This window comes from Musca vetustissima, unplaced genomic scaffold, assembly GCF_032173495.1.
Source record: "Musca vetustissima isolate MV318-11 ecotype Yass unplaced genomic scaffold, APGP_CSIRO_Mvet_v1 utg735, whole genome shotgun sequence".
In the NCBI taxonomy this organism is placed as follows: domain Eukaryota; kingdom Metazoa; phylum Arthropoda; class Insecta; order Diptera; family Muscidae; genus Musca; species Musca vetustissima.
The window spans coordinates 189,310-211,201 of NW_026884845.1; the positions used below are offsets into that span (position 1 = coordinate 189,310).

General features: G+C 33.6%; 1 protein-coding gene across 1 annotated transcript in view; it reads right to left on the bottom strand.

The window, feature by feature from the left end:
- The window catches only part of LOC133331928 (retinal homeobox protein Rx), a 56,130-nt gene extending 41,847 nt beyond the window's left edge, over nt 1-14,283 (bottom strand). The window contains exons 1-2 of the mRNA XM_061540316.1: nt 13,905-14,283; nt 5,829-5,948 (exon numbers count right to left, since the gene is read on the bottom strand). Coding sequence (XP_061396300.1) covers nt 5,829-5,948; nt 13,905-14,283 — 499 coding nt within the window. The remainder of the gene's footprint in view (nt 1-5,828; nt 5,949-13,904) is intronic.
- Between the last annotated feature and the right edge of the window lie 7,609 nt (nt 14,284-21,892).

Genomic DNA, 21,892 nt, shown 5'->3' on the forward strand with positions numbered 1-21,892 from the left:
CTTATTAAACTGTCAATCAAAATACTTGGGCATGAACACACACACACACACCGAAGAATAACATAATTTTATAGAATGCCCTCTCATAACTTCCTCCGCCTGCTTCAACGCAAACAACAATCAACAACGAGACGAAACGAAACGAATCAAATCATTCAATGAATCAGTTTGAATAAATCCAAAGATCAGACATCGAGGCAAAAACTTCAAGTAAATGAAGAAAGACACGTTAAAAGCGAACGTAAATGTGTGGCGTATTGAAACCAATTAGTAGCGCTCTGTTATGATGGTATGTATCCGAAATACATTAACAAGAAATTCTAGTAAAATAACAACAACGCCAACAAAAGCATTTATCATGATGTTAACAATGGTAAGAAGCAGCGGTGGCGGCGATGACTCTAGGTGACTAGCTTGCTTACGAAGACGATGAATGAAGATGCGTTTTTTTCGTAACATCTTAAAGACCACAAAGATTCTAACAAAGATTAGTGTTATTGTTAAGAATATCCTCTACTAATGGACTCGTGGCCTGCCAACCTTAAGCTGTCATTTATTTTTTGTTTATTCAGAAATAAAAACAAATTGACAGCTAATAAAGCTCAAAATGAGTTGGTGTTCATGACGATTATATTTCCATATACCCCCTTTTTCGAGTGTTTGATCAAATATTGGATAAGACATTTTGGTGTTCTTTAATAACTACTAATGAATTGCCAACATTTAAAGTGCATTTCAAAAAAAGTCAAAATTAAATTTAAATGTGTTTTATTTTTGTTAATTAATTATACCCTACACAACTATGTTGTCATGGTATTATAGCTTTGTGCAGCCCCAAAAGTTTGTAACGCCGCGAAATATTGGTCCTAGACCCACCTTTAAGTATACCGATCGTCGTATCTCGACTAGCTGAGTCGATCTAAATTTTGCATGTAGGATGGGTTCTGGCCAATGAAGACCACTATTGTTTTTGGGAAAGATCGATTAATATTTAGGGGATGAAATGGACCAAATACTAAATTTTTGTCGGTTTTTCTGGTCGCTCCAGAGGCCGCAATTATGGCCCAAACATCGTGAAATTTTGTGTGAAAAATGACAACATTTGTATTCTATAGCGTATATATTTACCCCTGAAGGACATAGACCCGAGAAGTTTATATTATATTCAAGAGGAGTGGTTGACCTTTAAATTAATACCAATTATATTGTTGTATGTGCTCGGATGTGGGAGTTACACCTAAATATTTACAGGTATCTCCGGATGGTCCGTGTGACGAATTTTTAGGTTTTCGATTGTCAAAAAGGTGTAAACGTCGAAAACGTCATATACCTGTGTAAAATGTAGTAAATGTAGAAAACGTAATTTATTCGAATATTATTACCATATACCGTTATTTTCAAAAATACATATTATTTTTACATAAATCTGTCTGTTCCTTACTAGAACTAATACAAAATTCTAAACTTTTTAGAGAAAAATTTTTTGAAATTTTGTATGGATTTCAGTAAAGCATACGTAATTTCCAAATTCATTAATGGAAATAGGTATTTTGTCAAAAACCTAATGGTTTTGGGTGGGTTTCCGACGTTTCTGACGTATGTAATATACGTCGAAAATGTATGTCATTTACGTCACTGTTTCTGACGGACCATCTCTGATCTCTGATCTCCGTATTCGTATATTATTTAGTAACCCATTTTAACTCTAGAGAGCGGAACTATAGCTCTGATCGCTTTGAAATGTTCCATGAGGTTCCAGTTATGGTCAAGGACAACGCCTATAATTTTCGGTGATGATCAGATAATAATTTTGGAATGAAGTGGACCGAAAACTTAATTTTTTTGTGTTATTATCGAGTCGATCTATAGACCACAAATGAAAGCCGAACATCACAACACAACCCACGGTGAAGGGAATCTGGACAATAGCTGTACTGAATACTCGTAATATTCGGAAAATATGTCAGTTTGAGGAAGAGTTGCTGTTTACCACTAATCGGGCAAGAGGGTGCAAATATCACGAATTATTGCCCAGGCTCGGAATATACATCCGCAGAAAATTTGAGTTCCGTGGTAGTTGTGACTATACTGCTCCGCTCACTGTTTTTTTTTTTCATAGATAAAGACAATTGGTTATATACTGTACAATACCTATTTAGCATTCATAGACTTGGATACTGGGTAGAAGAAGTCGAGGGCACCATATTGTACCAAAGTGTCGTACAATATGAACATTTTCATTGCAAAAATATATTTTTTAAAGAACAAATTATTTCTGCCCTGTATTATGTGGTGCCTAATTGATTTCCTGTCCGTTCTACCAGCACTTCTAAGTTGGTCGAGCAGTACAATCTTCACATGACTTATTTTGCGATGGTAAATGCGACACTTTTCTTCGAAATACTTCTTCCACGAACAGCTTTCTTTGAATTTAGTAGGGTTGATTGCTACTTAGTTTCGGGTTCATATGCATGAGTTGTCACCAGATACGATATTATCAATGTCTTATTTTTCAAAACACTGTAAACAACACACAATATATTCGTACGTCAAAATGTACGTTTGAGAAAATAGAGTTCGGATCCTATTCTACTAATGTATGTAAACCCATGATCAAAAGAAGTTTTAAGGAATTGGTTTTTCAAATTGCTATAAAACAAAACACATGTTGGTACTTCAAACAATACTAGGTACTCTTAAGCCAAAAATTACCACCTTCTTCATACATGATTGAAGGAAACTGTGACCAGAAACTCTTTATTCAATGGAAATCGGATTTTTTGTTCATAAAAACAATAGGGAAGTTTTGTCTTTTATAGGTACTTTCACATCCGCAATAAATTTTGATATACTATACTTCACATTCGATTGGATTCGGATATTGATTTACTAATAACTATTTGCACTTTCCCTTCTGAGAATACGATGATTCCCCAAAAATACATGTATTTATAAAGCAATTCTACGGGATCGATTTTGCATCTGAATAGAATGCGAAAGAAAATAGCAGTGTAAACTTTACTAATAATTTAAAATGATCGGTTATAAACCTGTTCAATGTTTATCAAATGGAAGCAAAAAAATCGAATATAAATATCTTTATAATATTACATTTTTTGGTTAAAAAAACTTATATAAAACTAAAGTCCCCCCCAAAAAAAAAAACCTTCTTTCCTAACAAGGACAAATTACAACCTTCCATTCTTCTTTTTGTTTTCTTCCAAATAAACATTTCCTTAGAATTCCCGTTTCTTTCCGACATGTACTAAGCACAAAATATAGATCTTGATTTCATTGCTAACTAGCTAGGAACGCTACCCACCTTGTCGGTGACGACACACACACCTGTGATTTAATCATTTTGTAACCTTTCATTAGAAATCATTATTTTGGCATTACACCATAAATTTAACGTTTGACAAATGCTTGGCAAACAAAAATATCAAAATTGGCTGCCGTGAATTGTGTAAAAGGCTGACTGGCCCCATCAATTCATAAATTTGCTAACGTGACAAAGGGGAGGACAAAATCATGGAAATCAAACAACTGCAGTAGCAACAACCATAAGGAGAACAGGATAGAACCAAATAAAAAAACAAAAACAACAAACGAAATCGTAAATGTCACGTAATCATAATCACATAAGGTTCATGTCTTGCCACCACCACCACCAACGATTACAAATTCGATAAGGAAAAATACAATTTAAATATTCACCACTATGGAAATGAAAGAGTGGGAGAGCAGAGGGGGAGTTGTAGGAAAAATAACAAGTTAGCGCCACAAAATTTCCAGATTCACAATTTCTATTTTTTCAAAGAAAGCAATTGAGGAAACGAAGGGCGTGCAAATTATGAATATTGTGCAAGAACATGGTAAAAAGGATTTATTGCAAGAGCGAAAATGAAGGGAACAATGTGTAAAGAGAAATAAAAGTTTTAGCTCAAGTAGGTGTAGTTTTGTTAAACTTTGTGTTTTTTTTCTCAAATCCAAAATGATAGCCTTAAAGAGATAAGACACTCACACCTTGATAGGTCTTTGGATTAGGTTAATCCATTTCCGTTTTTTGTGGTGTTAAAATCATCCACGAAATAAAAATTGATTGCATTTTCGTAATCTATCAATCAAAAAAATTGTGTAGAGGGTTAACTACACATTTTTTTTGTTTGAAGAAAGTGTTTTAAATGGGCGTTTTTATTGCATTCTAGTTATTTAAGTTTGCCATGGGTTTTATGAAAATGATTGTTTAACCGAATTATATATAAATTCTGTGTCTTGTTTAGACAAAATCAAGGAGTAGAGAAGGAGCAAAAACGTCGTTATGTTCGGCCGGGACGAACATAGTTTACCCTACACCACTAGCTTGACTAGGACCAACCCTAAAGAGTGAACCAATATTGAATGTTTTTTTAACAAACATTCAATTTTATAGAAAAATTTTCAAGGCCTCCGAGCCCTATAAAATTTTACAGAAAATTTCCCGTATGCCTCCAATGCCTTCAATTTTTTATATATAATTTTCCATTGGCCTCCGAGGTCAATGACATTTAATAAAAAAATGTTTCGAGGCCTATAGTATTTTATAAAACATATTTCAGAAATATAATTTTATGCAAAATTTTTCATTGTTCATAGGCCTCTGAGGCTTCTAAAATGTTATAGAAATTTTAAAGAAAATATAAAAACCAAAATTCATAAGACTCAGAGGTCTCTAAAATGTAATAGTAATTTTTTTCGCAAGCCTCCGAGGCCTATATAAGTTTACAGAAAAATTGTCATCGGCCTCCGAGGTCTATAAAATTTCAAAGAAAAAATTTCATTGACCTCCTAGGCCTTTGCAATTTTATATATAAAATTGTTCATAGGTCTATAAAATTTTAGAAAATACAAAAAAAAATTAAAATCCTAGGCCTATAAAATTGTTTAGAAACATTTTCCTAGGCATCTGAGGCCTATATACTTTTATAGAATATTTTTCATAGGCCTCCGAATCCTATAACATTTTATAGAAAAATTTGCAAGGCCTCTGAGGCCTAAAATTTTATGGAAAATTGTCCTTACATAATTGTATAGAACATTTTTAATAGGCTATATAATATTATTCATAGGCCTCCGAGGCCAATGGAAAATTTTCATAGACCACTGAGGCCTATAAAATTGCATAAAAAATTTCATTGGTCCCTTATACAATTATACATAGGTCGTCGAGCCCTATAATATTTCTTAAAAAGGAGGCCTATACATTTTGTTTAGAAAAATTTTCACCCGGCACCCGAAACCTATGAAATTTTTATAGAGCTTTGGGGACTATACAATTTTATAGAACAAATTTCATTGGTATGGGGAAAACATGGAACTTTTCTGATCAAAAATTAACATACTTTATGGGATATTCGGTTATTATATTGAGGTATTGCAAACGGAATGAAAAATTTAATATAAGAATATAAACTCAATTTTTTGTGGCAGGGTGTAATCATGTGTCTGGTGCCACATGGTGATGTCACGTTAGACAACAACCTTTAAGCCTTTTGTATGTTAGGGAAGTTTTTTGCTTTTTGTCAAATCAAGTTGTAATACATTGGTTGGCATTGGTATGACTTGTAACAAAAGTTTGATTTGATTTTCGCAATGATTACTTTCTCGTTCTTGTTGTTGGTTTTCAAAACGCCCAATGTTCCACACAAATAATAAATAAAGGTGTTGTCGAAAAGTGGTTTATGACTTTTGACGCGTCTAAAAATTAATTTGATTTAAAGATATAAATACAAATATATTTTCAAATTATAAATTGTAATAAACAACATTTTGCAAATACTTACTCTCACTACTGCTAATATGCTGGCGATTTTTCAAACCCAATATGGCATCGATGGTGTGGCGTGGTGTTAGGGTTTGATTTGTATTGCCATATTTGCGTACATTATCCTTGTGCGATAATTCCTCATCTGTTAAAGAGAAAAAGATAAAATAATGAAATGTATAATTTAATTTTTAAAATAGGTCACCATAAATATGACCTCGTTATCTATTAAAAAACAGGTCGCAAAATTAAAAACACATGTCAATAGAAATTAAATATTTAAAACACACATAAAATTTCCAATGCTATCAGCAGCACGTCAAAATCATGTTAGTTTTGTAAGCAATTCAGAGTGCATTAAATTTCGGTTAAATTGTTCAAATTCAAAATAGTGCCGGACATGCAAAGTCCCAACCACCGCTATTCTCTAGTCCTCTGGCCAATATATATACTATAATCAAGTTAATAAACAAAGCAGCTATAACGACGTACAAAGACCATAATTTTATCAAAATGGCTAAATTTGTTAAAAAATTAAAATTTTATTTAAACGAATGCAACGACCTACAATTTCTATTAAAAATGAAAAATAACGTGTATGAATGTTTGGTGGACAAGCTCTAATGTGACTTTCATGTTTATTACTGCATGTTGGCATTTTAACACACATTTTTTCAGTATTTGTATACACTACATAAAGAAAAGTATATTTGGCTTTTGATTTTATAAGAAACATAAACGAATACTGTTGGTAAATTATGAAAAAAAATATAAACATTTTTTAGTATAATATTGGCAAGAGCCTTATCATATTATCCAAAAACTAATAGCAAATTTTTAGATAAAAAACAATTAAAAACATCTATAAGTGTAGTAGGGTCCATTATTTTATTCCCCCCACCATGAGGTTGACATAAAGTCGGTCCGTATTTTTATATGATAAAATTAAATTCCTATAAAATTCTATAGAAAATTGTCCATAGGCTTCGATGGACTATACAATTTTATAGTAAGCTTTTCATAGGCTTCCGAGGGCTGTCCATAGGCCTCTGAGACCTTTCAAAATTTATAGAAAATATTTTTCATTGGCCATAGAGACCTTTTAAATTTTATAGAAAACTAGCATATACCCGCTACTTCGTCAGCGAATGTGGGAAGTATTTAAAACCCAATACCAACCAATATTAACACTTTTAAAACCGTTTGGTCCCAATGTTCTCTTAAAATAAATCAAGCACTATACAAAATTTTGTGTCATTTAGTTAAATTTCAAATATAGCTTCACCCAAATCCAAATTAAGTACCAGTTAGTAAACATAAATATATAAATTGTCATAACTTCCTACATTAACATACGAATTTCCAACACTTCCCACATACCCCAATCTTAATTTCAAATTTCAGGATTCTATCTGTTCGCCTAAATCCAATTTGTTTCAAACTTAGTGCCATTTAATACACATAGGTACAAATTTGCATTACTACCTACATCATGCAATCCAATGAAAACCTTATTACTCAATTTCAAGATTTCAGCTCTATCGGTTAACTTTTAATCCAAACTGTGCCAAATCTAGTGCCATTTAGTACACATTTCCAAAACTTCCTACATACCCCATTCGAACCCCCCAACAGTGATCCTAACCACCATTTGGTACCATTTAGTAAACATTATTACGAATGTCCAAAACTTTCTACATAGCTCAATACTACACCCCGACAGTGATCCTAACTTCAAATTTCAAGATTCTAGCTCTGTCGGTTTACTCAAATCCACATTTGGTACTATTTTGAAACTGTAACCCTAACTCCAAATTTCAGGATTCCAGCTGTATTGGTGCACCAAAAATTTAAATTGTACAAAATTTAGTACACATTTGTACGAATTTTTAAAACTTCCTACATACCCCAATCCTACACCCCCACAATGATCCTAAATCCAAGTTTCAAGATACCAATTCTATCGGTTCGCCCACAATTCAAATTGTACCAAATTTAGTACAAAGTAATACAAAATTTCAACACTTCCTACATACCTACACCCCCACAGTGATGCTAAATCCATGTTTTAGGATTCAAACTCTATCAGTTCACTCACAATTCAAATTGTACCAAATTTAGTACACATTAGTACAACTTTTTAAAGCTCCCTACATATCTCAATCTTAAACCTCAACAATGATCCTGACTCCAAATTTCATGATTCTAGCTCAATTGGTTCAACTAAAATTCAAATTGTACTAAATTTAGTACCATTTAGTACGAATTTCAAAAACTTCCAACTTAACCCAAACCAACACCCCCACAGTGCTGTAAAATCTAAATTTCAGGATTCCAACTCTATCGGTTCACCCACAATTCAAATTGTACCAAATTTAGTACACAGTGGTACGAATTTCCACAACTTCCTACTTAACTCAAACCAACACCCCCACAGTGATCCTAAATCCAAGTTTCAGGATTCCAATTCCATCGGTTCACCCACAATTAAAATTGTACCAAATTTAGTACACATTAGTACAAATTTTTAAAACTCCCTACATATCTCAATCTTAAACCTCAACTATGATCCTGACTCCAAATTTCATGATTCTAGCTCAATTGGTTCACCTAAAATTCAAATTGTACCAAATTTAGTACCATTTAGTACGAATTTCAAAAACTTCCAACTTAACCCAAACCAACACCCCACAGTACTTTAAAATCTAAATTTCAGGATTCCAACTCTATCGGTTCACCCACAATTCAAATTGTACCAAATTTAGTACACAGTGGTACGAATTTCCAAAACTTCCTACTTAACTCAAACCAACACCCCCACAGTGACCCTAAATCCAAGTTTCAGGATTCCAATTCCATCGGTTCACCCACAATTTAAATTGTACCAAATTTAGTACACATTAGTACAAATTTCTAAAACTTCCTACATATTTCAATCTTACACCACAACAGTGATCCTGACTCCAAATTTCATGATTCTAGCTCTATTGGTTCACCTAAAATTCAAATTGTACCAAATTTAGTACCATTTAGTACCCATAAGTATTATTTTCTTAAACTGAATCCTGACCCTAATCCTACATCCCTACAGTGATCCTGACTCCAAATTTTATTGTTCCCGCTCTATCGGTTCACCCAAATCCAAATTGTACCAATTATAGTACGATTTAGTACTTTTCGTACTCATAAGTAAAAAATTTCCAAAACTACGTACATATCCCAATCCTATACTCCGACGGTAATGTTAATATCAATTTTCAGGATTCTAGCTCCATTTGTACCTCCAAATCAAATTTGTACCAAATATAGTACCATATAGTACTTTTCGTACACATGAGTACACGGTTTCAAACCATCTCCTTATATCGACCCTACTTCCCAACCCTAATTCGCATTCCAAATTTCAAGTTTTTAGCTCTATCCGTTCTCATGCTACAGAATTGTACCAAATTTAGTACATTTCGGATAGTAGTAGTTCGAATTTTCAAAAACCCTTTGGTACATCTATCCTACACTCCATCAGTGACCCTCAATCCAAATTTCAGAGTTCTAGCTCTACTGGTTCGCCAAATACAAATGATATCATATTTAGTACTTTTTAGTACTTTTCGTACCCTTCTAGTACGAATTTCCAAAAACCCCGCCTTATCTGTCACATTTGGGCCAAGAGTGACCCTCACCCAAAATTTCAAGATTCTAGCTTCAGCCGTTTCGTCTGGGCGTTGATGAATCGTTAAATCAGTCAGTCAGTCAATCAGTCAGTCAGTCAATCACTTTACTCTTTTATTAGTATAGATAAATTGTATAGAAGCAGGCATCCCAGACTTATAAAATGTTATAGAAAAAAATTCTATATTTTATGGAGACCTATAAAATTGTCTAGGAAATTTATATGATAACTTGCTGCCAGTAGAAAACAATATATTAAACGGCAACAACTCAGGTTTGAAATTTGAGCTGGGACCTTGAAATGTACAAGCAGGACCTTCAAATGGGGGCTATATCAAAGATCGACCAAAATTTTTAATTTTTGGAAGATTTGGACTCAAAATACGGAATATGGCGGGTTATCGTCATGCCCAAACATAGACCTATATCAAAAATTTCTTTCTTGTTCTATATATTTCTCTCCCAAGAATTTAAATTCGTTTAGGCCGGTAAACAATTCTCCGATTTGAGCCGATTTTCGTAAGCTCTTATTGTTTTGGTTAACCATAATTCATCTTCCTTTCAAGTTTTCCTACTCAGAACTAACTGTCCTACGTTTTTCAAAAAACACACTATTCACGTGATTAGTTTTGTCGAAGGAATAGACACCATTTGTCTTCCGCCAAAAGTTATCGTTGGATTTTACTCGAAGACCCGTTCACACGCCTAGATCCATTATTTGTCATCTTTGTTGAACGTATTTTGAAGCACCCCGATAGTACTTTTTGCAAATTTCTTTGAAATAATGGAGAAAATCTAACAAGGCCAAATTTTGGCAATTTAATTATTCAAGTTGCTGTTGACAACACAGCACATGGTCGTACGTCAAATCAGTGCGGTTTACTGTGCGGCAACTTTTATGCCATAATAAAATTTGCATAATTAATGTTGCAATGGTCAAAAAATATATATATTAGCCTTCGTATTCGTCAAATATTTTGAGACTATATTTTTAATGATTTTAGGAAGTACGATATCTTAAAAAAAAATTAAGTTCTGATTAAGAAATTAAAAATTTGAATATAAAAATCGAAGAGCACACCAAAACAAGACTAACCATTTTCATTAGTCAAAAACAAACTGATAATCTAAACAATGTGAATGCGATAATGCTTTACTCACTCCGATTTTTTTTTATTCGGGGATATTTTAAAAATATTTCCTGAGGATCAGTTTGAACTATAATCCTGATGTTTAAGGCAAATATCTGAAGGTCCATATTTGAGAATTCTCTAAAATATTTTTGAAAGTCCATACTATTTTTAATTCTAATTTATTTTTAATTTTAGCCATAGAGAATATTTAAAGGTCCTTATAATTCGGTTCGACTAAATCCCAAGTCTTATTTTTAGTTTTTAATTACAAATTTCCTAGACTACAATGCATTTGTGTAAAGTTCAGTCCGGAGTTAGTAGCTCCACTTATGCATGCATGTTGGTATGCGTGAATATCCTGTTTTTTCCATGTGTGTATGCATGTATGTGTGTTGCATTGAAAATTACTCTATAATTAGTTTTAATTTTCAAATGATTTCATTCTAAAAAATATTTTCGTTTTGCTAATTGCTCTTATTAAAAAGGGAAGAGGCGGAGGAAAATGCGCTGATATGGGGAACAACAAAAAACCTGTCGTTGTGTTTTTTCTTTATTAAACAAAGTTGACAACATGTAAACGTGTACACGTGTTGCTACCAGACGCCAGGCTGTTGCATAGGAAAAAAAGCTTAAAAAAGAAGGGCCAGTAAAGAACTTGCCGTTCTTTTTTTGTAAATTTTAAATGCGTGCCTGAATGCAATTTCTGTTAATTAAATCACTTTTGAAATGTCCTGTCATTTAATGAATAATATGAATCTTTGTTGGACATGACCGGCACACATGTTCGTTCGTTTTTAACCCGTTTTCGTTTTTATTCGTTTGCCGGGTGATTACCGTCTAAATGTATGACTATGTAAATATAAGAACTAATTGTTGCCAATATTGTCGTGCGATTATGTCATTCTATAAACAAATTAAATGTTTTTGTTGTCGTTGGCGGCCTGTTGGCTTGTGTTTTTGGCCAGTCGCCTGCAAGTTTCCATTTCGTTAGAGTTTTTCGCTATAATCTGATAACAAATATCGGTCGTGTTTGCGATAATTATAAAACCATTTTATGATGTTGATTTAAAATAGATAATTATAGTCCATTTAGATATTTAATGTTTAATTAATGAAATTAGAGAAGGACATTAAGGCCGCTAATGCGGTTTGTGCTTCGAATTGAGGACATTCAAAGGCAGGCTTGTGTGTGAGTGTGTGGTTAATTTAATTAAAGACAATAATGAGAATAATTCAAATAATAATAATGATGGTTTTTGAAAAAAATATTCTATAGTGTAAAACAGATCCTTTAACATACCGAATATTGAGATGTATAATTGCATAGGGACATAATTAATTAAATGTAATGAGTTATTACTCCAGATTTTTTTCAGATTTTTTTGCTTAATTCAAAGGATTTTTGATTTATACATAAACTTGGTAACAATTTTTTTCTATGAAATTAAAGTTTGTTTGTGATTCGGATATGACCCATCTAAACACTATTTGAGGCCCTCGAACAATCTAACGGATTTCACACTGACTTATTGCAACATGAATGGAAGATTCGTTTTAGTTAATATTTTGTCTACTGAAATTCTTATTAAATATAGATCAAGATCCTCATAATGGCGAACATATGAAAAAACATATATACATATAAAACTCACAAAGCGCGAATTTTCGATTTGATCTAATCCATGAGAATCCAAAGATGAGAGGAATAATATTCGAGGACCTTGAAGTGTCTACTCTATTGTGTCCGCTAACATGCCTACTAACTTTCCTGATCCAGACAAAACTTAGTGTTGCTTGGGACCATCTGACCTGTCTGAGTAGTGCAAAAGTACTTAGAAGAGTTGGCGTACGGCAATGTGTTGTGTTTTTTACAGTATCTTGTGAACATTTTCGAAGACGTTGAAGTATCAACTCCGCTAATAGGTCTACTAACATTCCTGGTCCAGACAAAACTTAGTGTTGCTTGGGGACATCTGACCTGTATATCATAATGATTGATATTTTGTAGTACAAACGTACTCAGAAGGGTTGGCGTACGACCATGTGTTGTGTTGTTTACAGTGTCTTGTGAATATTTTCGTGCTGCGTAGGTGGTTACGACAAGATTATGGTTACGACAAATAAATGTCCATCGATTTCTTCGCCAAAACTGGCCATGGCAGTTCCGCTTGAGCAACATAAGGCGGTTAGGCTTAAGTGGTACAGCAAAATACTTGTCTAAAGTCTTCGGAAAAATTCCAAAAACGAATAATGAAAGATGATTTATTGCGTACCATGTCGGAAATAGGGGTCATATTTTTTATATATATGGTTCAATCCTCGATATAGGTCCAATCATCGATATAGGTCCAATCCTCGATATAGGTCTAATCCTCGAAGCACTTCTGAAAGGTTTTCATATGATTTTTCTTTTATTTCCCCAATCGCAGACCTATGAAAAGGTGTTTTCAGTTTTGGTAAGATGAAAAGGTCAATTTGGCACAAGTTCGGTGAATACGATAATTGTGGCATCATAATGGCTCTGCATCGATGTTTGAGCTGGCGCAAAATCCATGATTGGCATTTTTGACGAAGTGTTTCGCTGTAAACAAAAAACTGCATTGTTTTGAAAGCATTTCTATTTTTCCGTTTAAATTTTATCTCAGAATATTTCTGACTCCGAAAAATTTGCCATTCTGGCGCCTTACATTAGTTGGTGTGGTAGATAAATCATGTCGAGTGCTGGACTTGCAAATTTATGTATAAATTTAAACGGTATAGGACTGCTCTCAGAAAATTCATCAACAACTTCAGACATTTTAAGAGTATTTAACTAAAACCAATTTATAGTTGGAGACAAATCCAAACTGTCCTACTTCGTTCCGTCAAAGATATGTAGCCTGTCCAAGATAACGAATACCAAATTCAATACAAACTCAACTAATTTATTCACATCATATAACTATGGAATTTTGAAGTTTTACTTGGATACTTATAAATTTTGCAACATCGGATCATATTTACTGACAAGTTAATCCAACAGGAAATAGTATAATCCACTCCGACCCTAGGTGAGTTATTTTGTTAGGAATTTTAAGAATATTATCAAAAGAAACTTTCAAGTTTGAGAGGAACCAAAACTGTCCGATTTCGCTCTTGAGCCAATCATCAAAATATGTTCGTTGATATGACAAAGTTTTTAAGGTGGAACGTTGATAAATATCGGAACTACGGCAAATATTTGGAGATACAATACACTATAATCCTATAGGAAATATTATAATCCACTCCAACCTTAGGCGAGTTTTAAAAAAAATTACCTTCACTCATAACGGCATTTTTATTTCCATTTTGTTGCACAAAATGTCCCTCCATATGTTCGAGATTTTTAAATTTCTCCACAATCAATTGAATATTCTTCGGGTCGCGTACATTTTCCAATAGATTGCGAAAATATTCATATTGTTTGGGAGGCACTTTGGCCGAGCCACCGCTATTTGCAACTAGTTTTTCAAAAATATGTTGAAAAGTTTGTTTTTGAACATCCGTTAGGCCGGTGGTTATAGAAGCGGCAACCGATGAGGCGGCGGCCATTGGTGATGGTGGAGTTGTTGGCGGCGATGTAACACCGGATACGGAATTTGAAGTTACCGTCGTTGCTGATGTTTGATTTGGTGGCGGTGTGGTTTTAATGTCCATTTTGTTTGAGGGAGTTTTACTTCGATTTATTTTTTATTTAATTAATCACTTCTTTTAAATATTTATTAAATTTTTTTTGCAAATGTTGTTACAAAAATTGCATATTTGATGGTAATTTTTTTAAACACTTTTTTATAATAAGAATTTTGTTTTATTATTTTTTGCTTTCTGAATTTGTATTTATTATAATTTTTTTCTTAACAAAGCCTGTAAAGCTTTTCTCCAGCTTTTTATTTAGTTATGGTTAATAGAATTTAATTCACTTGTCGTCATAACGAGTTCAGTTAGTTTAATGAATTAATCCAAGCTAACAAGACGTTGTTTGTTGGCCAATAACAACATCTACTACCGTTCGTTCGTTAGTTTAGTGTTGCGTTGCCTTTGTGTTGTTGCCTTTTACAAATTGGCGTTTAATTATTTGATTGCACACAAACACCCACACACTCATACACTTTCGCGTACGTTAGGCACACACACACTAACTCATTCAGTGGCGAACAAAACTTTGCAAAAAAGTTTAAAACGCGTCGTTAAAATCGTTTACCATCAAGCGGAGCGCCAAAAACACGTAACGTTCTGTCTTAGAGCAAAGGTAGCAATAAACATGAAACCCCATAAATTGTGGCACAGAAGCAATATTTCGTTCACCGTGAACGGCAGACAGACAGCCGTAACAAACATTCAGTGAGTTTTGTTGTTGGCTTCAATTATTCATTCATTTACACACACACAACACACAGCCTGGCAGGGGAAATGAAATTCAAATTGGAAACCAGTTATAGTTGGTGGTTGGTTTTGGTAACTCTCAAAGGTAGGCGGAGCCTTAGCTGCTATCTCAAAGCACATATCACCAATACATCTCTCTACGTTGGCTGGGATTTGTTCGAACAAATAAACAACAACAACAAATATCCTTTGTTTCAAAATCCTAGCCAAGAGAGAGTAACCGAGAGCGTTACATTTTCAAACAGAGAATCCTACCTCAGCAAATCCCATGGCTGTTGTCTATCTACAGCCGCCCTTGCTGTATTGTGGCGAGGTGGTGTTTGCAGCGCGTGCTACCTTTTGCTTTGTTCTATTCTGGCTAAGCTGTTTTTGTTTGCATCCTACCGAAATTTTGCAAAAAAAAAAGGAAAGCAAAATAGTGTGAAAACCTGGTTCTGCGGTTTAATTCCTTTATGTTTATTTATGTATCTATCCTTGTTCGTGTGTGTGTGTGAGTGCGTTTGTGCGTAATTGTTGGACTATCTGTTTCCTCGTTCCTGCTACCAACATACACACACACACCCATTTACCATACGTACGCAGCCAACTGCGAGAGACTACTGCGTGCGTATGTTAAGGGGCATTAATTCTACTTGACTTGAAGCCATTGTGTATAATGGCAACACGGTAATAGACAAATAGATTACGGAGATTTAGATTGTGTTAACACATTTTACATTTTTGTTCACCATCGCCATCAACAACAGCAGAAGCAGCAGCAGCAGTAGTGAAAGCAAAAACAGCCCATAGAGTGAAGATACAACTGCATTAGTGGTTAATTAGGTTTTTATTTGAAGATCTACTAAAAATGCCGACTTTGGATAATGAGTTGTGAGAGTGTGTGTGTACGTTTATGGAACAGGGGTATTTGTATGTATTAAAAAATTTTCGTTTATTGAACTCACCACAATGGGTTAATGAATTTCATGCTTGACATAATATTTGTCAGCATAATGTTAGCTGTTGAAATAATAAAGAATTAACAAAATAATTAATTTGAAAATTATAAAGCACAGTGGTATATAGAGAGAGGATCTTCCGGGTATGATTTTCGGAAATAATTAAAGAAAGGATGAAATCTTCAAAGTTGTTTACTTAAGTTTGTGCATTAAAGTTATATTCATCGAATTTATTACTCGAGGTCTGTATATAGAACACAGGGGTATATAGTGTCGAATTGGTCTATATAGAGGCTACAGGTCATTAGAAAGACCAATTAGTGTATAGAAACCACAGTTCTGCTGAGAGGTTATAGTTCTGTATAAAGACCAATTAGCCTGTATAAAGAAAACCGGGATTTGTAAAGGTGATTTTTAAAAAATATTTTAGGGGCTATAATAAGGCGTTAATTTCTTAAAAATATTTTTAGGGGTTGTCGAATGGCCTTTGTTAAGGAATATTGTAAGGCTTCGATTAAAGTTAAGTTTTCGGTTGAATTCATTCCAAAATTATTATCTGAACATTATCTGAACTCCCACATCCGAGTACATATCACAATATTGGTATCAATTTAAAGGTCAACCTCTCCTCTTGGATATACAGGGTGAGATAAAAAAAATGCAAAAAGTCATGCGCCATAATTTTTACATTTTTTTTTTAAATTTTATTGAATGAAAGCAAAAATGTCGGAAATAGCGTCACATTTTAGAATAAGTTTAGATTTGTTCGAATTGGTCACCTTTGGCGCGAATTGTGGCCTTCAAACGGCTAATGAAACCATCACACGCTGCCCGATTGTTGCTCTGCGGTATTTTGGCCCATTCCCGGCGAAGCGCTTGCTTGAGGCGATCTAAACTTTGGTATTTTTAAGTGCCAACCTTGGAGGAGATGTTAGTGGCAATTAAGCGCTGGAAATGAAGCGATGAACATAATTTTGTAACCATTCTTGGGTGGCGCGTTCACCATCACACTCAGGATGGTCCTGTTGGAATGTCCAAGGTCTGCGCCCAAAATGTTTCCGTGTCCAATGCTTTAATACACCCTACAGAATATTTTCTCGATAATATTCAGCATTGATTCTGATGATAATCGATTAATACGAGCGAAGAGCTACCATCGGTTGTTATGGCGGCCCACACCATCACCATAGCCGAACCGAAGGTTCACATTTTCAGCTGACCTCTTTGGCAACTAAACACGATAATTTTGTTTGTTTACAGACTGCTGGACAACGAATGTTTTTTCATCGAAGTTCACCAAATTCGACAGTTCACCACTTTCGGCCATGCTCTTTATCTCTTTTCAGTCTATTTCCTTTCTGTTCCTCACGAATAACTTTTTTCTGGAAAAATTCTTTTGTACGCTTGTAAACAATATAATGAGCTGTCACTGGAAAAAATTTAACAGCTTTCGGACGAGTGGCTTAGAAATGACAGCAGTCTGGTTGCAGTTTTTTCATCTCACCCTGTACTATCAACTTCTCGGGTAAATACTTTCAGGGGTTTCACACAAAAGTCAGGATCCATTTGAACCGCTAAATATTGGCCGATCTTTATAAAAACAGGGATTGCTTATTCTTCGGCCCGATTCCCTTCCCTATGTAAAAATTTGGGCCATAATTGCGGCCTCTGGAGCGACCAGAAAATCTGACAAAAATAAAGTTTTTGGTCCATTCAATCCCCCAAATATTATTATTTCATTGGTCAGAACCCATCCTACATTCAAAATTTCGTGAAGATTGTTCCATAACTGTGGTCTGTATCGTGTTTACAAATTATATTGGACAGACGGACGGACGGACATACATACATGTCTAGATCGACTCAGCTCGTTGAGATATGATGATCGGTATATTTAAAGGTGGGTCTAGGACCAATATTTCGCAGCGTTACAAACTGCACAACGCTATAATATTTTAATATAACATAGTTGTGTAGGTTATAAAAATTTTAGTGACTGTCATAAGGTGTGGATTTTGATTTTTTTTTAATTTTTAAATTTTTTTGTTAAAAAACAGTAGTGACTGTCAGGCGTGGATTTTTAATTGTTTTCCAGGGATATTGTAAAGCTTAGATTAAAAAGAATCGTGACTGTCGTGAATATTTTAATTTTTGTTTTCAATTAATATCGTAAGGATTGAGTTAAAAAAATGGGACTATTATAAGGCTTAGATTTTTATAATACATTTTAAGGACTGCCTAAACCCCTGTAGATCCTAAGTGATTTCTTTTGTCGAAGACATGACAATTCTTCTTCATGGAAAATATACCCTCACTTTTGTGAGTAGTATTATCCAAAGTCAATTTTTTCATGCAAATTTTTGCCGATAAATATAAACATCAACGAATTAAAATAAAACTGCTGTGAATTTGCTTTCCTTATTTATTAAAGTTGTGGCAATAAGTTACAATAACTGACATAATTAATGTGGTTTCCTGTTATGCTTAACATTACGCACATATTAAAATATTTCAAACGATTCTACAAAAGAACTGCTAAACTTCAATTAAAAATAAGGAAATCTAATCATTCCAAGAGATCTAGAGAGCAAAACAACAAAATGCATAGTCGTCATTCACTCTATGGTGAGTGTAACTCTCATGGCGCATAGCCAAAGTATGCGCAACAAAGCACACAAGGCTACAAACATCAACAAAAGAAATAGCTGGAGATGGCAGACTGTTTGTTAAATGCATGTTTCCTTAAATCACTGAAGGTATGTATAAGGACATGGGCGACTCTAAAGGGAAAGGTGAAGAAGGGAACAAGGAAATAATAAAACAAGGTATATATAGAAGTGGTGAGTATATTATGTCTGACTAAGTGTGTGTGCAAAGATTTTCCAACAGGCTCATAATATTGTTAGAGTCCCGAGAAATACACACACATTCATAGACCTACAGACAGGAACCCAACCAACTAGAATGTACTGCTTCACAGACACACACACCGACAAACTTGCATGTAAATATAAATGAATAAATAGCCGCAAGGAAGTGCAGTTCATATGTGTGCATCCTGTTATTTGCCAATGTCTGTGTGCCAGGCAGAATGCAAAAACGCACATATACAGAGACACGCTGTTAAAAGGATAATTGAGATATTTGCACACCTTTTAGATATCTCTATACAAAAAAAATGATGAAACAAAAATGCATGCATCATACAATTGTTTTAAATGTAACCGTGTCCTTTGCACAACATCGTCGTTTTTTTCAATTCAAGTGTTGTTTTGCTAATGGATCTTCATTTAAAACAAAACACAAAAACCGACAACATTTTTTTTTTTTTGTGGAAAGAGTGTGAAAACAAGCCATCATCATCCCCAGGATATAGAAGATTATCTATGGTGTATGTCCTTGTTTTAATAAACTCTTATCTGTGTGTGTGCTCTGATGCTCTCGCCATAAAAAGGGGTTGTTGATTTTTAATTTCAGTTGATTTCGTTTTTTTTCGTTGTTGCTCATCCTGATCTGTTATTGTCTCTGCGTATCTGTTACAGTTGCGGTCTGTTGTTTTATTATTTGATTGAAAAATTAAAACGCAATATAGAATGAAAAAAATCTCATCTCTCTTCTTTGTTTGTGTGTGTGTTTTGTTTTTTTATTTAGCTTAAATGGCTGGGTATGCATTTGTGTGTGTGTGTGGCAAATGGTTTCCTTTTTTGATAAGCAGCCATATTGGGTTTTTCCGGTATCAACATTGGAAAAAAAATATGAAAGTATTTTTGTGTGTGTGTTTCTATTTTGTCTCTGAGAAAGAAATTTCAAAAGGAAAATTTGAAATAAATAAAACGGAAATATCTTTGCATTCGAGACAGTGACGGAAGGAGCATATTATATAATAATGTGAATAAATATTTTTTCTTCTCATATTTTTAGATTTATAACCAGGGATGTGGAGAGGAGGGGATAAAATATATGTTTTGTAAACTTTACGTAGAAAACTAAGATTTGTTTCAGAACCCAAAATGGACTTAAACTTCTTTCTAAATAAACGTTTCAAATGGCGATTCTGACACAACCAAAGATCGTGCTTTATGATGACATTATGGTTTGAAAAATCGTCCGACTACGCAAGTAATTGACCAAATTCTGAAGAAATTTGAAAATGCTGGAAGGTTACAAATATTGTAAAGCCTGTGCATCATCGTTTTGACAATTCCGCTTAACATATCGCCGCTGCAAGTGGAAGTGTTGCCGAAGACCAGAATGTATCAGGACACATAATGCACAATATGGAGTATTTTGCATTTAGATCTAAACCTATATCTATATATATACTTTATTTTTCTATATCTATTTACTTTTGAAACTACGAAATGGTTAACCCTGCAAATACGTATGGGTCCTAATAACTTTACTTTCTTATTCACAATTACCTCACACGCAACCTTGTGAAAATAACTTTAATATAATCATTAACTTTTTCCAATTTAACATATTACACATTATGTGTATACTCGAAAAGAATAAAAAATCGAAACCAACAACAAGACCTCATAATGAGTTCTTAATGCATTTTAACAACATAAATTGTAATTTAATTTCTTTCGATCCTTTTGCTATGTTGGCCACATAATTAAATGTTGTTGGCCATGTATTAAGTGAATGCCGTCAAAAGAAGTAAATAAAGTTCATCGAAAAAAAAATAAATAAATAAAAAATAAAACCTGAGAAAGAAACAACCTGAAAGTTCCATCTTCATTATTAAGGAATAATATAACCACGAGAAAGAGAAAAAATCACAATGTTAATACACTGAGAAAGTAAGTAATCCTTTTCAAAATGTTCATATCTTTAAAACACAATGACAAAGTATTTTTGAAACGTTCAAAATTCCATTAAAATCTAAATTTATATTTTGGTACAACTTGAATATACATTTTGACGAAACATATACTGTCATATAATGTTTCATAGCAAAAATCGTCTAAGATAAAAGTAGAAACTGGAACGAAATGGAACATATACATATAAACATTTTCGATATTTTGGCCGAATATTCCAAATTAAATAGCTGTCCGTTGGTTTAATAGAAACAATAATTGGAGCATAAATCTGAATTTGTTTGATCGATACTTTACGAGAAATCTATCAGTACAGCCATCTGACGAAAAAAATAATGTCTTTATTTTTCCCTAACCTATAACCTAATAATTCAAAATGCTCTCCAGACCGACCTAGGATCTGCATTTTCCAACCTACATGTCTGAATATGGTATTTCGGTTTTTCAAAGAATAAAAAACCACCTTGCGGAACATTTTCAATTTTCACATAAGGTACTTTATTTAAGGAGCTTTGAAGGTCCTATCCGTGTTTTTTAGCAAACGTTATATTTCAGTTTCTCAGAGGACAAAATTCTTGCTAACATAATAGAAATGGGTCCATTGGTCCAGTTTTAACATAACCTTTATATAAAGACGTCACATTTTCAAAATAGATCAATTGGTCCTTATCGTTTTTTATTGTAGTCCTGCTTTTGTGTGCTGTTTTATTATTTGTATGGAACATTACAAGGCGTGGATTTTGAAGGATATGTTTTCATGAACCAATACAAGTCGTGGATTTTTTAAAGAGTATTTGAAAAAATATTTTAAAATATTATTCAAGCGTGGATTTTCTAAAGAATATTTTTCAAGAGACCTTTACAAGCGTGGATTTTCTAAAGAATATTTTTCCAGAGGCTTTTACAAGCGTGCATTTTTTAAAGAATATTTTTTTCAGAGACCTTTACACTATAATAGGATTTTTTAAATCGATAAATAGTTATTAAATACTATTTGAAAATTTAATATGTTTCCTTGTTATTTCATCCGATATAAATATCCTGAAAAAAATAATATTTGTAAAATATTAAAAAACGAATAAATTCAAGAAGCTGCAAAGCAAAATATTAGTTTGG